General features: G+C 62.1%; 1 protein-coding gene across 1 annotated transcript; it reads right to left on the reverse strand.

Moving 5' to 3' along the window:
- Window positions 1-3,639: 3,639 nt before the first annotated feature.
- Window positions 3,640-5,621, reverse strand: FNDC10 (fibronectin type III domain containing 10). Its single transcript, XM_069464737.1, has one exon. The coding sequence runs from the start codon at window positions 5,619-5,621 to the stop codon at window positions 4,944-4,946; it is 678 nt and encodes a 225-aa protein (XP_069320838.1). The 3' UTR covers window positions 3,640-4,943.
- Window positions 5,622-15,853: the final 10,232 nt, after the last annotated feature.

Here is a 15,853-nt window from a genome sequence, read left to right on the forward strand (position 1 = left end):
GGGGGCAAGAGAGCAGGGGCGTCACAAAGAAAGAGAAGGCAGGTGCCGCGTGGCTCGCGGTTCCGGGGACAGAGGCAGAAATCGTGACCTTGTGGAGGAATTAGCGAGACGTCAGGTGTCCCCCTCTCTCGTTTCTTCTGTCCCTGGAGACTTGGTTGTCTCTGGGGTGTAGCCAGGCCTGGGCAGGGGGTGGGATTTTGCCCGAGCCGTGGTTTTGGGCAGGGCAGGAAGGCCTGGGGTCTGCCCCTCGTGTCCCTCTGGAACTTCCCGGGAGCCCCCGAGGCTGTGGACAGACTCTAAAGGCCGTGAGCTGGCGAGTGTGGAGACAAAGGTTCACCGTCCTCTGGCTCTTCTCGGGCGTTTGTGAACACAGTCCCCGCGGCCATCTGCAGGCAGAGAGCAGAGAGAGCTCACAGGATGGATCTTTAGCTGTTATTAGAAAATTGCGGGATTTGACATTTTCCTGCTATTTCAGCAAGGTCGTCCGCACGTTCAGCTCAGGTTCACGGAACGACTGGATCACCCGGTGGCCGAGGTGGGGACACGCTGAGGGTGCAGGTGGGCAGGCGGGCAGGCGGGCAGGGCTTCTGTCGTGGACACGGGAGGGGCGGGCCGCCCCTGGGGGTGCACAGGGCATCTCAAGGGCTACGAGAGGGGCGAGGACGGGAGAAGGGCGGGCGTGAGCAGCACAGCGGCCACCTCGCCTCTCTCTGCGCCTGCCCCTCACAGCCCGCCCGCCTCCGCCGAGAACACGTCCACCGTGGCCACCTCGGCAAGTCCCCACTGAAACAGAGGCATCGGGCAGGTGCCTGTGTCCCCAGCCACGCATGTCTAGGTTGACGGGGCTGAGAACGGCTTCGCTGCAAGACCCACAGCCTGGGCTGTGAGCCCAAGTGCCTGCAGGAGGTGCCCACGTGGAGTGTTGGTGGCTCTAGTACTTTACTGCCCGAAGGCTCCAACAGTGGCAGGTATCTCATGCCTGCTGCCATGTTTTGGGACCCCTTCTGCAAGGACCCCAACAAGCTGGTGTTCTGTGACATTCGCAAGTACAATCAAAAGCCGGCGGAGACCAACGAGAGGCTCACCTGTGAACAGGTGATGGGCGCGGTGAGTGGCCGGCGCCCTGGGTTGGAAGGCAGGAACGCACCATCCCGGGCACAGGCGGACACCCCTTCAGTCCGCCTTCCAACGGCTTCCCTGGGCCCGGGGTCCGTGTCACCACATTGTGGGAGCAGACGAAGCCCATGGCAGGGGCATCGTGGGGGCCACCCTGGGCCTGTTTGTCCCGTGGGTCCAGGGACTGACGCTGAGGTCGTGCCTGCCCAGGGGACCCTGTGAAGGAATCCGAGTGGGAGAGCAGCTCTGGGCGCTCGTTTCAGCTCGTGTTGTGCGGGTGACGACTCTGCAGTGACAGTGACTGGAGCCCATTCCTGGGAGCCACCACGCTGGAGCCAGCACCAAGGCCTGGTGGGAGGAGCGTGGTCTGCACCACGCTGAGGAGGCCGTCGGGAGACCAGGCAAGCCCACCGGTACCACGTTTGCACCTACGACCCCAGGGGGGCCCGGGCGGCACCTGGCGCCTCACTGGATTCCACGGAACCTCCAGCCTCAACTTTCTGCCGGTGCAGCCAGCAGAAGAGCCACACCCACAGTCCCCGACCGTCGGCCAAGAAAGGAAGGGTTACTTTGAAGACCGTCATCCCTCCGCCAACTGCGACCCCTTTCTGGTGCAGTGACAGAAGGCCTCATTGCCACATGTCCTCTCAATGACACTGGTGATGAGCCCTCCCGGACAAAAACTGTGTGGACTAGACTTCCAGCCCTCGAGCCCCTCCTCGCTCTCCACCCTGCTCCGACTCTTCCTCTCTCCCAGTTGTCCCAATTGTCACTTAAGGGTGGAATGTCAAGGACTTAAAAAAAAAAAAAGAAAAGAAAAAGAAAGGCCCAGAGTCTGCAGCAGGGTCAGGCCGGGGCTGCAGCTCCAAGGTGCTGCCCCGGAGGGAGTTGGAGCTGCAGTGTGGGTGGTGGTTCAGCCACCTCTACCCGACTTGGCGGGTGTCGGCTCCCACTCCTGTTTCCACTTTACAGATGCAGAAACTGAGGCTGAGCACCTGCCAGCTCTTAGCAGGCAGAGCCCGGGTGCCAGCCCGGGCAGCCTACGGTGTTTTGGAATCAAAGCAGATACCTTCTCCATGTTGGAAAATACGGGCTTAGGTATCTTCAGCTGCCAGTGAGCCCTCTGGGCTTCCCTGCAGGGCAGAGGGAAGCCACCTGGAGAGCAGGCCCCAGCCGGGCCACACAGGCAGAGAGCCAGCATCCACAAGAGGAAGGGAGAGAGGAAAGAGAGCAGGACAGAGAGCAAGAGAGAGAGGGAGCGAGAGGAGAGAAGAGGACAGGGACAGGGAGGCTGCTCCAGGAGGTGCTGGGGCTGCAGGAGGGAACGTTCTGGATGAGAACTGAAGGTTCCCTACCAAGCTTTCAGGTGGACCAAGCGGGGTGGGGGCAGGGGCCCGGGTGTCCCTGTGTCCCTGGGAGGGTGGAGGAGCCAGCCCAGTCGGTGGGAATGACCTGAGCTTGGAAGCAGACACCTTGGCCTGCATGGCAGCTGCAGGTCATCTCCTCGGCTGGGCATTGTCCTTGGGACCCTCTCTGCGAACCCCAAGCTGGTCTCCAGGCCTCTGAGAAGCCCCTCAGAGTTGGCTGACAGGCCTTGACTTTGCCCAGTGCGAGCCCAGGCCCATGACAGAGGCCTGAGTCAGGGCGCAGACCAGGGAGGCCTCCCGGAACCCCACGGGTAACCCAGAAGGTGCCACTCGTCCTCGGCTCTGGAACCAGCCTGTGTGAGGACGCTGGGGCGCTGCCAGGCTCCCACTCCTGCCTCTGCTGGTGGAGGGCACTGAATGCCCTTCGCAGGCGGGCTGGGCCCCCCAGGGAGCCAGGATGGGAGGTGGCTGGACCCGAATCCCTCCCATTCCTGCCCGCTGTCTAGACACATCACTGCTCCCCCCCCCCAGATGAGTCACTCCTCGGAGCCTGGCTCCCCCTCCCGCCGCCCCCGGCTGTTTTTGCTTCCTCAGGGTCACAGCCGGCTGCGGGTGCCCCAGGGACAGCCTGGGAGAGTGGGAGGGCAGCAGCCCGCACAGGGCACCCCCGGGAGCAGGCTGGACTTTGTCCACTGCCCCCAGCCCCAGCCCCAGCCCTGCACAGCGAGGCACCAGGCTGGGGAGGGGAGCCCCCTCCCAGAGCCACCTAATTGCTGCTTGTCACAGCTCAAGTGGGTCACCCATGAGACTGGGCTATTTCTAACTGCAGCAGGTGCTGCCTCCCCCACCCCCGCCCGCACGGCTGGCCCGGGGAACGATGACTTCCCAAGGTCTGAGGGCGGATGGGTAAGCAGTGGGCACCCTGCCCGCCCTCCAGCTGGAAACGGCAAGGGCAGCGCGCCGTGCACCTGCCTGGGCCAACCCCACCCAGGCTGGGAAAGGGCTCGGGGCCAGCCCCTGGGCCACGCTCCAGAAGCCTGTGGGAACTGGGGAGAAGGGTCCACCTGTCCCTCCCCTCACCCCCACACCCTTCCCTCCACCTTCCCAATAAACACACAAGACGGCATCTTTGGTCTGAGAATGATGGACATTTAGACACGGCGCCAGGATCGCACTTGGCCAGCGCCACGCAGGGAGGGGCAGGAGGAGCGAAGACTCAGAGAGGTTGGGTTTGGGTGCTGCGGGGGCCCAGCCAGGGCCTGGGGTCGCTGGTGGTCCTGGGGTGAGGGTCGGGGGTGTATCCACAGTGACCAGGAGGTGCCAGGGTCAATTCCAGTCGGTGCCCAACATCACCAGGGGGTTGTCACAGAGCGTGGCCTCGGCCAGGGGCCCAGGTCTGCTGGAGGTGGACACAGCCAGCCTCGAGTCCACGGTGGGTGGGCAGCTTCACGGGGCCAGATCCTGGGCTCCCGACCCTTGAGTGTGAAAAGGCTCGGGTGGTGCTGTCGGTCATCCCTTGGTCATCGAGGTCTCCTGGGTTGGCTGTGGCGTGGGATCCAGGCCTCCAAGGAAGGTCCCCTGGGTGATGCCGGCGTCCAGCCTTTTGCCCTCAGGACGTGATGCTGTCCACCCACCACCTGCTCCCACTCCCCACAGAAAGTCCTAGTCAGAGGCAACACACACAAAAGGAAAGAAGGGTCCGGCCATGGAGAACCACGAGCCTCTCCAAGTCGGAGGACACTCAACCCCGGACGCAGCAGCTGGAAGTGGGGCCAGGCCTGCTGAGCTGCAGCGCGGCCTGTGCAGATCCCCACCAGGAAAGAGGCCGGGATGCTGCTCACCCTCGGCACGCGCCCCTGCAGTGCTGGGGACACTGGCCAGACACACGACCATGCTGGCCAGTCTCAGGGCACAGACCCTCTTGGACAGCAGGGGCCCCGGGGGTTGGTTGTTGCAGTGGGCTGGAGATAACTAAGGCACGAAGCTAACCTAAGCCCGCTGGGGTGGTGCAGGGAGAGGGGGCGGACGGAAGACAGGCTCCAAGGGTCGCCCCCCACTCCAAAGCACACAGTGACCAAGCAATGACGATAGCCTGTCTTTGACAACTTGGCACAGGATGCAGGTGCAGGGTGACGATCCAGCGTGCCAATGGCTCTTGCTGGAAGGGGCCATATGTCCTGGCCGTCCCTATAAAGGCCTCTGGAGAGCGGGGAGAGCCCTGGATGCAGCTGGCACTGCAGCCCAGGCCCACAGGCCAGTCCGGAGCCAGAGTCTGGGAGGAGGACGCCCAGCTGGGAAGGGCGTGTCACAATGCCAAGGTCCGGGCGCAGGCAGCCGTTTCATCCTAATCGTCTCCGGCAGGCTCTCTGTGAGGATCTCGAGGGACTAGGAATGAGAGGAGGGCGGGCGGAGGGCCTGGAGTCTCAGTCGCCCTGGGGCAGGCTGCGCCCCTTGGGCGCTTCAGCGATGCCTGCGCAACCCGGGGCGCCCGATGACGGGGTGCATGAGGTTCTCGGTGATGTAGGCCACCAGCAGGCAGATGACCACGAGCATGACGCAGATGGAGCCGCCCACCGCCGTCATGGCCACCACAATCTCCCGCATGCGGGGCGGCTCGGCGAGGAACTCCACGCACTCCCCGGGGTCGGCGGGCTCCGACGCGGCGGCGGCCTCGGCACGCAGCGGCAGCGGCTGCAGGCACAGGCGGTAGCGCACACCGTCGTGCACGTCGGGCACCAGGTAGTCGCGGCAGGAAGCCCCGAGCAGCACGCGCTCGCACGGGAAGCGCGTGTAGGTGCCGCGCCACGAACAGTTGAGCGCGAAGGCGCGCACGCGGCGCGCCTCGGCCGGCGCCAGGCGCCACTGCAGCAGCACGCTGTGGTTGCGCAGGACGCTGGCGCGCAGAGAGTTGCGGGCCGAGGCGTGCAGTATGCAGCCGGGCGCCTGGCAGCGGAAGCCGCGCGCGGGACTGCGGAAACACAGGCGCCCGCCGCCCGCCTCGGGGCCCTCGGGCAGCACCTTGTAGGGGCACCAGGGCGCGTCGAGGGCCGGCTCCCAGCCCGGCGGCGTCGGAGCGGCCGCGGCGCAGGGCGGCGGCGCGCAGGCGGCCAGCAGCAGCAGCAGCGGCGGGGCGCGCATCCTGCGGCTGGGCCGGGCGCGGCGGGGCGCGGGCTCGCGGGCGCACGGGGCGCGGCGGTGGGTCACGCGGGCCGCGCCGCCGCCGCTCCCCGCGTTCGCCCGTCACGCCGCGCCCTCAGCCGCCGCCGCCGCCCGCTCCGACCCGCCCCCGCGCCCGGTGCGCGCTCGGACCCTGCGCGGCGGCGGAGGCGGGGCCGCCCCACGCCCCGCCCCGCTTAACCCTCGCCGGGCCGCGGCCTGCGGGCGGATCTCGCGCCGAGGGGCGCTGGGGGTGCGGGCGGGGCCGCGCGCCGCTCCCCGCCGTTTCTCGCCCCGCGGGCTTTTCCGAGGCTTTCTGTTGACTGTGGCGGGCTGCGGTCCCGAGTCGTGCAGCTGCGCCACCGCCCTTGGCCGCGCCGGGGACTCGAGCCTCCGGGGACAGCGGGGCGGCGGCCCGGATCGCGCAGGGCCCGGGGTCACGCTCCCCGCGCTGCCGGTCCTGGGCCCGCGGTGGGGGCCGGCGAAGCAAGGGTGCCTGCCCAGACAGATGGGGCGGGGGCGAGGATGGAAACTCGCCCCCGTGGCTTCTGCTCTTCCAGGGACAGAAGCGCCCGCCGGGGAGGAAAGCTTCGGAGACTGGGCAGCGGGTGGTGGAAACTTTGTCCACTCGCACACAAAAGGAGCCGCTGCGGGGCGGCCAGCGCTCTGCCGCCGCCTCCTGCCTTCGGGTCAGGCTGGGCAAAGGGAACAGCTCCCCGAAAGCCCACGCGGGGCCCTGGGAGGGAAAGAGGTAGGTGCGCACTGCAAGACCCCGCCCCTCAACCCCACCCCTGCACAGATCTCCGGGACTCTGGGCGCCCTTCCAGGCCAGAGGCGGCTACCAGGCCTGCCCGCCCTGGGGGAAGGAGGCAGGCGCTCCTTGGTCCGGGGGCGCAGCTGTGGCAGAGGGCGGCTTGGGGCCCTGGCAGGGCGGTGAGCAGGGGTCTCTGGCAACTGTCCTGTGGACCCTGAGTTCCAGGGGCTCATCTCACCTGGGGGAAAGAGGACAGACTGAGAGTCCTTGGTCCCCACACCCCCACTGGGCACCCTCCCAGCCTCATGAACTCCTGGTCACCCTGAGGTCACCACGAGATCTCAGGGGCTCTACCTGAGGCTGAGGGTCAGGAGCCACGCCCCCCTCCCAGCCACAGTGTACCTCTTCACCTGCCTTGGAGGCCCTGGTACCAACACCAGGCCCCTCCAGCTTGTTGGGACCCTGGGCAGGGTCTGCCGGGCCCCAGTGGGGAAGGGTTGGGGGCAGAGACCTTGGGAGGGCACCCTCCGCCCCCACCCCCAGCTTCCACCCTCCGCTTGGGCAGAGCAAACGCTAAGCTCTGACTCCTGCCCCCCTGTCATGAGGGGACTCGGGAGCTCCCCCAGGGAAGCAGAAAGTGGTGGTGCCAGGGGGACCCCCGTGTCCTTGGCCAGAACTCACCAGGGTTCCAGCTGGCCTGCTCCTCCGGCGAAAGCTTGGGGCACCTGCAGCCCCCCTGCCCTCAGCACGGGCGTACAGACAGGGGTGGAACAGGGGCCTGGGTGATGGTGGTGGGGTCGGGGAGACCCTCCACTACCATGGCATCTTGGCCTGGGGACAGCTGGCTGGCCATCTGGCAGCCACTCCAGGCACAAGAGCCAGATGTAAACAGGAGGGACTGTTCTCGGCTCTGCACGGGCCGTCGGGCGGAAGTCCAGCTAGACCCAGCCAGAGGCCTCCCCAGGTCTGTCTTTGTGCCCTGAGGAAGTTCTGGGGCTGGGGGCTCACCGGGGCTGAGATTTTCCTGGTCGGCACCTTTGGGTTGAGGGCAGCCATGGGCCTGAGGGCTCTGCTGTCCCCTCCCTGGGCTCTTCCTCCATCCGTGGTATTGTGCCGCTTTTAGGCAAAGAGGATCAGGGTGATGGGAGGGCTGTGCCCCTGGTGTCCCTATGCAAGGACTTTCAAGCTGCAGCAGGATTGGGGGTCAGGAAACCCTACTTTCCCCCAAAGTTTCTGGGCCAGTGCAGCAGAGGAAGGGAAGTGGTGCTGTCCCCAGAGATCTTGAGGAGACCCCCCATCCCGGGGTGGCGCCACTGTCACGAATGCCACCTTTGCAGCTGCCCCTTCCAGCAACCAGTGGGGTCCAGGGTCCCCTGGGATGCCCTCTTGAGTCCTGTGGAGGCCCAGTCCCAGGACGTGGCTCTGCCGAGGGGCTGGAACCCCCACTGCTCCCACTGCAGACCCTGAGCAAAGTGACAGTGTCTGTGCTCTGGCTGCTTCAGGAGCTCTGTGACACGTCTCTCCCCAAGGCCCTGCCCAGATGGCCACCTTTGAGGCACCGCCCACCATCAGCATAGACGCCCCTCCTGTATGCGGAGAACACAGGCCCCTGGGAGGTGGGCTGGCGCCAGCTTCCTGGGCGGTCCCATTGGGAACCAGAGGGAAGGGGTCCAGGATGCTAGGGCACTGCTGGACGGGTGCACCGAGAACCGACCTGGGCAGGGGGACAGCCAGATGGAGCAGGACCAGCACATGAACTGCAGCTGAAATCCAAAGTCGCAGGCCAGGGCGGCACCTGGCTGCCCCATGGCCATTCCGGCCTCTGCTGGCAGCAGCCCTGCATCCCTCTGGGCAGCTCTTTCTTCATCTGTGGGTGGAGTGAACCCAGAGGTTGGCAGCTCCAGACCTTTGCTGAAGCTCACGAGAAGGAGGCGATTGTCCGGGTGGCAGCCCTAAAGACATCTCATGGGAAGAGCCAGTCTGAGAATGAGGCCAGTCCTGGGGAAGGCAAGAAGCCTGGCCTGCCTCCTTGCTTCAGGCGTCTGGATCCAGCCTCACCTGAGGCAGGCTCAACACTGGACTTCATTGTCATGGGAGCCAGTTAGGCCCCTCCTGTGCAAACGCTGGGACACAGGGTGTCTGAGGATAGGGTGGCCTGTGCAAGTCCCAGTGGTGTCTGGCTGCAGGCCCTACACATGCTTGTCCTGTCGACCTCTTGCTGGGCCTCCAGCTGTGGACTGTGGACATGGAGTTAGCCTCCCGTGAGAGCCAGTGGTGAGGGATGAGGGGCCAAAGGGAAGGTGGAGATGTTGGTCCGCAGCAGAGCAGAGCACACAGATTCCGTCAGAGGAAAACGTTGATTCCCGGGGTCTCCTATTGAGCCGCCGGGACTTGCTGTTGGGAGGTCCAGCTGGCGCTGGCCCTGAGGAAGGGGGAGGGACTGCTAGCACCCTGAGCTCCGCCCGGGTGGCCTTCACATGCCCACTCTTCCCCGCCTGAAGCGCGGTCTTGTGTGGTCATCCCACATGTGCCAGCATGCTGACACTGTTTTCTTTAAATTGCTTCGCTTTCTCCCTTGAATGTTTTTAAAAAGGAGACTTCCTATCTTGACCATGCATAAAACTCAGTATCACTTGCCATGAGTAGGTGCCAGAAAAATAAATGTCAGACGTTCTTGGCTTCCCGTCCTGCTTGGAGAGACTGACTCCGAAGGGGTGTCCCTAGAAGCTTCCTTGGCCTTCATCTCCTCCGCACCCCAGCCTGGCTGCCCCCAGAGTCCCCGCCCGCAGGGAAACGCCGCCCCCTCTCCTGTCCCCACTCCTGGCGGCAGGAGACATCTCTCGGGTCACTCCTGGCTTCTCACCACGCGGACGGCCGGGCCACGGGGCTCGTCCCTCACTGTTGCGGGGACGCTGCCAGCCCTCTAGGCAGGCGGCCCTCTGGGGACCTCCTCCTTGTCACCTGCCCAGCTCCAGGGTGGGTTGGAAACACTCTGCCCTGCAGGGGAAGGCCGCACCAGTCTGCTCCGGTGCAATAGTGGGGGCTTCGGGGGCCGCGGAACGAGGTGGTCCACCTGGCCAGGGCCTTGCGGGAGCCTGTGGCTGGCACTGGGCCGTGGGCCGTGGGGAACGGCCCTGAAGCTTAGGTCGCGTGAAAAGAACCAGAGGGCTCCCTCCTCCTGGGGCGCCCACGGCCGCCAGCCCCTCCACCCCCGTGGAGCTGCCCTGCCCAGCCTCCCCCACTTTGAGTCTCCATTTCTCCAGCTGCGGCAATTTCTTTCCCTTCTGGGAACGTGTGGCCCCCTAGAACCCCCTGCCAACCTCTGGTCATGCCCCCAAAGGACCAGGGAGGGGACAGAGCCCCTGGCAGAGGTGGGGTCGGCCCCACGTTGGTGGGGCCCTGACGCCCGATGTGGGGGGAAGACAGCGGCCTTTGGTGGGTGCCCTCCCTTCGCACGAGATCTTGGGCTCCGAGCGCCACGCACAGCATTTACCTGACTGAAGTTGAGAGGAAGCCCGGGAGCCTCCCTTCGGGGTGGTCTTTCTCAAGGGCTGTCCTGGGTTTCCCTCAGCACCTGCCAGGCGTGGGTGCGGTGCCTCAGCCCAGCCACTGAACCAGATGGCACTGTGACCTGGGCATCTTTGTGGCCTCTGGACCCTGCTACCCCAACGGGCAGGCACAGCAGGCATGGCTGGGTGCCAGGGTGGAGCTGGGGGGCACAGTGCATGGACCCAGGGCACGGTGGCTGCAAGAGGAGGGACCGTCAGGGAGAGGAGGAAGGACACTGAGTTGCCCACCGCCTGGATCCCGCGATGCCAGGCCAGCTGCCTGTTACAACGACAGTGACAAGCAGCCCCCGAGCTCTGCGACGCTGCTGCGGTTGTGCCGGCCGGAGCCTTCGCCCGCCTTGCCCGCCAGCCTTTGGCTTTGCTGGTGCAGAGCGGGCGGCCGTCGTTCTGCCGTACCGGTGAGGCCGGGCAGCAGCACACCGGCTCTGCTGCGTTCCCTGGCTCCCGAGCAGAGGCGTGCCGCAGTGCTCCGCAGCCTGCTTCCAGGGCAGCTTAGCACCAGCCTGGAAGCTGCTGCCCGACACCTGCGCCGCTGTTTTCTCACCTGCAGAGCAGGGACAGAGATGCCCCAGCTGCCAGGGTCTCCTCGAGAAGCCCGGCCACCAGCTCTGGACACTGGGGTGTAGGTGGCTTCCCCGGGTCTCTAGTGGCTCCATCAGCCCCGGCTGGGCTGGAGCGCGGTGCTCTGTGGACACTTCCCTTCAGGAAAGCAGCCTGGGCCTCCAGGTTGTCGGGACACCCCACCCCCACCTCCCTCTGCAGACAAGCTCGGAGCTGGCAGCAGTTGGGCCCAAAGGGCTGTTTGAGCATTGGCTCTGCCGGCAGGCTGATGCCACCGGGTGTGGCGGGGAAGGAAACTGAGGCTCAGAAGGTCCACGAGGCTAAAAAGTAGAGCCAGGCCCCACGCAGGGGCTTCTGTTGCCCTAAGACCCCGTGGAGCAAACCCGGAGGTGGAGGCACCTGCGGGCCCCAGTCCTCCTTGCGGCCCTGCACCTCCCGTTCCCCCAGCGTCCATTAGGACGAGGCTGGCAAGATGGCAGCTGTTGCCTAAAATGCAACAAATTGAGCAAAAAGAGTTGTGAACAGGGTAGAAACTGCCTGAGTTGCTTCCAGGGACCAGCCAGGAGGCACGTGTGGGAAGCCACCGGGTTCTGTCTGGCGCATTTCTGCCCCTCCTCGGAGACCCCCATGGAGCCAGTGGCAGCCAAGGCCTGGCAGGGAGGCAGGGCCAGGCCGGGCCCCGCCGGTCGGCACAGGGCTGACTGCCCGCCCGGGGTCGGGGAATCGGCAGCCCTGCCCAGCTCATCTCGGGACACTTCAGTGCCTTACGTCTACTCGTGTTTCCTGGGAAAATTTCAGTTTTGTGTGAGTGTTCAAATGTACAGAATAGAAACGTCCCCAGTGCTCTTGTCGTGGGCTCCTGTGGCCACGTCCCCTTCTCTATCCTAACGTGGAAGGAACCTGGCAGGCACCACACCTGCTGTGCAGCCAAGTTCTGCTCCGCCTCTCCTAACCTTTGGCCCGCTTGAGCTCTGCAGGCCCATCTTTCTAATGGTTAGCGGGAAGGCTCTTGCTGACAGGGCTGGGGGGCCGGGGGAGGCCCCCACTCTCTGCACCCTTGGTAGGCGGGGGGCTGAGAACACGCGCAGTCGGAGGGAGGATAGGGAGAAACCTCTCCCCTTCTCTTTTCTGATGTCATGAAACTACCGTGGGACGCGCTCTTTGTGCAGAGGGGCTTTCCTAGGGGGGACCCGTCACCCCTAGATCCAGCATTCTGCGTGGGGCTGGCGTTGGGGACGTCTTGCCCCGAAAATGCCTTCTTGTATGACATCATTCTCTGCAGAAAGGCACTTCTGTGAATTCCTTCCGAAGCCAGAAGCAAGCTCTGGAATTTCCCTCTTTTGTGCGAAGAAAAGTGATGCTAAATCTCACAATGTTGTTGATCTCCTCACTTAAACAAGTCCAGTCTCTGTGTCCTTTCACACTAATGCTGTCTGGGTTTTCTTGCACGCGTACGTTATCCTTGGCGTCACTCCCGAGACATTTCTAGACTCTGGCTGCCTGGCGGCAGACAGCTGTCTCTCCCGTTCACCCGGTGTCCTCAGCCAGGCTGCGGGCCACAGCGGCCTTCCATACGTGCCTGTCCAACGGATACATATGCAGAATCTGCTCGCTTGTCCTTCAGTTGTCTGAAAACGGCCAGACAGGGAGAGACAGGAGAGAATAGGGAGACCACAGCCCGGCGCGGGGGCGGGCAGTTCTCCGCCTGGGCCCTCCCCTGTCGCGTCCAGGTTTTCTGCATTCGGGGCTTGCTCTTTCCTCTTTGCTGTGTGTCGGCTCAGCCCTGAATTCAAAATGATGCCTTCTCGGCAGCGCGGTGGCTCACGTCTGTAATCCTAGCACTCTGGGAGGCCAAGGCGGGTGGATCGCTGGAGGTCACGAGTTCGAGACCAGCCTGAGCAAGAGCGAGACCCCGTCTCTACTAAAAATAGAAAAATTAGCAGGGTGTGGTGGCAGCGCCTGTTGTCCCAGCTACTCGGGAGGCTGAGACAGGAGGGTCGCCTGAGCCCAGGAGTTTGAGGTTGCAGTGAGCTGTGACCAGGACACGTCACTCTAGCCCGGGTCACTCAAAAAAAGAAAGGAAGCCTTCCATGTTTTCTGCAGACTTTTCATGGTTTCACCGAGAAAGTCTTTCCCGGTGTCTGGTCCGCCGTGTTGCTGAAAACGGGCCTCCGCGTCCGGACGCTGATTGGCCGCGTCGCTCGGTTCCTGGCAGAGCAAAGCCCGGCGGGCGGAGGCAGCGCGACGAGGCCGCACGAGCCCCTCTCGGGGCGCACGGGCCACCGCGTCCGAGCGCGCCCCCCGCGCTCTCCGCGCAGCCGAGGAAGACCCCGGCGATGGTGGGACTTGGGTTCAATCTTTTGCGGCAAAATCACGCCGAAACGCAGGCCCGTCCGTGCCAACCCCCAGCGCAGGTCCGCCGCGGGGTCGGGGGTCGGGGCCCGGGACGGCGGGGTCGGGGTTCGGGCCTGGGAACCGGGGGGTCGCGGGTCGGGCCCGGGGACGGCGGGGTCGCGGGTCGGGCACGACGGCGCCCCCTGCCGGACACGCGGCGCGCTCCGCGGGCAGCCCGTTCCCGCGCGGAAGTGTTCCAGCTGTGCTTGCTTCAAAAAAGTATGAATTTTAACTTTTTTTTAACCTTTTCTTTTTATGCCCTTTCTGGTGTGTCTTTGCCCATTTTCTCCCCTTTTCTTTTTATTTATTTATTTGAGACGGGGGTCTCGCTCTTGCTCAGGCTGGTCCCGAACTCCTGACCTCAAGCGATCCTCCCTCCTCGGCCTCCCAGAGTGCTGGGATTACAGGCGTGAGCCACCGCCCAGCGTTGAGCCCATAGAAGGCTTTGGGTAGCATTGCCACTTTGTAGGGTCCCCCCAGGTACCCCAGCTTTTTTTCGAGTCCTGCCCAAGAAACACAGAGCACCTTGACAGCTCTGGGACCCGGCTCCATGTTTTCCCTGCAGCCTTGAACCCAAGCTGGGCCCTTGAACATTCCTAGGTACTGATAAAGCTGTTTAGGTGGTTGCTCAAAAACCCTGAGAGATTAACCCTGCTGCTAAACACACAGAAACAAGCCTTGGCCCTGAACCAAATTCCTTAAACCCTCATTTAACCCCATGCTCAACCCCCTTGTGGGGACATACCTAGACAGGATATCTCTTTCCTCACTGCCTTGAGAGCACTCCGGCAGGGCTCTATACGTAGGTTCCCCTAATAAATGCTTTATTTATCAGCCTGGACAGAGCATCACTGGAAGTCTAGTGCTTCTCTCTGTGGAATCCCTGCTGGCCTCATCTTGAGAGAATTTGAGGCTGCCCCTTGCGGGAACTCTCCTGCCACTGCTTTGGGGACAACTCCAGCTGTGGGTTTGCCCAGACAGAATATACCTTAACAATATTAAGTTTTCCAGTCCATGAGCAGAGATGGATGACTTGGCAGCTGCTTAGGAAACCCTTCGGTTTCCTTTAGCAACACTTTGCAGTTTCCTGTGCACAAGTCTCTCACCACCTTGGTTAAATCTGTTCCCAGCTGTTTTATTCTTCTGGATCTGATCGTAAAATGGAATTGTTTTCTTAATTTCTCTTTCATATTTTTCGTGGCCAGCATCTAGAGATACAACTGATTTTTGGGTGTTGATCTTGTATCCTGCCATTTTGCTGAATTTGTTCATTAGCTGTAGTAGTTTTTTTGTGGATTTTTTTTTGTTAGGGGTTTTTATGTATAAGATCATGTCATCTATGAATAGGAATACTTTCATTTTTTCTTTCCAATGTGGATTCCTGTTATTCCTTTTTCTTGCCTAACTGCTTTGGCTAGAATTTCCAGTATAATGTTTAACAGAAGTGGGTAAAAGTGCAGTTTCTGGCCGGGTGTGGTGGCTCACGCCTGTAATCCTAGCACTCTGGGAGGCTGAGGCTGGAGCATCCCTCGGGGTCACGAGTTTGAGACCAGCCTGAGCAAGAGCGAGACCCCTGTCTCTACTAAAAAATAGAAAGAAATTATCTGGACAACTAAAAATATATAGAAAAAATTAGCTGGGCATGGTGGTGCACACCTGTAGTCCCAGCTACTTGGGAGGCAGAGGCAGAAGGATCGCTTGAACCCAGGAGTTTGTGATTGCTGTAAGCTAGGCTGATGCCATGGCGCTCTAGCTGGGACAACAAAGTGAGACTCTGTCTCAAAAAGAAAAAAAAAAAGAGCCTAATTTGTTTATTTGAGAGACTACATTTACTTCTCTCTGTCTTGCTCCCTGTGGGCTGTAGGGCAGATGAATCTGCCACGTAATGCCCTCCTTCTCTGCCCCATCTTGGATTAGGGAGCCTGGGAAATGCATAGTGTTTCTTGGGGTACCACACACTGCAAATATTGCAGACCCACAAAGGTTTATACTTCTTTAACCCTTTGGGGCCACGGATATGCCTATATCTTGTCAGTCACAGCTGCTGGCAAACCCCAGTCTCACCTGCCCGGACCGTGCCCCTGAGTTTTATGAGGCTCCCTGGCCCCTGGACTTTCTGTGGGCTGCCAGCCCATCCTCCGGATTGCAGATACTCTAGGACTCTGGGCGGTCTCCTGCAGAAGACCGACATCCACGGAGGTTAGGAGAAGATTATCCACACACTATTCCCATCAATGCCAGGCACATCACTTAACATGGACAGGTTTCCGGCCACTAAACTGTGGCAGGTAGTAGGGCTGTGTAAGTACCCCAGGGTCAGCCCTCCTAGGGGAAGGCAAACATGTCCTGGGCCTCTGGGTCTGAAGGTTTGTGGCAGAAAGCATCTGCGACGTCCAGGACAGGGTGCCGTGCGCCTAAGCAAGGGCCAGGCCTTCCAGTGTTGGAGGTGCATTCAGGGTGGCGGATGACCATACTTAGTCCCTGGAAATCAACTGTTGTTTGCCATGGGCTCTCAGGCTCTTGCTCCACCCACACACAACAGGTTGCTTTGCAGGATGCGAAATCCCCACTGCTCCAGCTTCTGAATGTAGCTGTTATCTCTGCAGTGAGGGTGGTGAGTTGTAGAGTTTTATAGGAGGAATGAAGACATTTTTGTTGTTGTTTTTTATTTTTTTTAAGGACACAGGGTCTCGGCCAAGGAATTAAGAAATTTGAATTAGGATTGGGAGTTGGTTTGTATGTGTTTAGCAACATGTTTGCTCTTTCAGGGTTTCAGGCAACAACCTAAACAAGTTTATTAGTGCCTGGGAATGTTCAAGGCCCTGTCTTGGGCTCAAGCCTGTAGGAAAAAACTTTTAGTGGGCCAGGTCACAGAGCAGCCAACACACTTGTTTCTCCATCAGGACAGAAAGCAAGCAGGGAGTCCCTACAGGAGA

Source organism: Eulemur rufifrons, unplaced genomic scaffold (genome assembly GCF_041146395.1).
Source record: "Eulemur rufifrons isolate Redbay unplaced genomic scaffold, OSU_ERuf_1 scaffold_84, whole genome shotgun sequence".
In the NCBI taxonomy this organism is placed as follows: domain Eukaryota; kingdom Metazoa; phylum Chordata; class Mammalia; order Primates; family Lemuridae; genus Eulemur; species Eulemur rufifrons.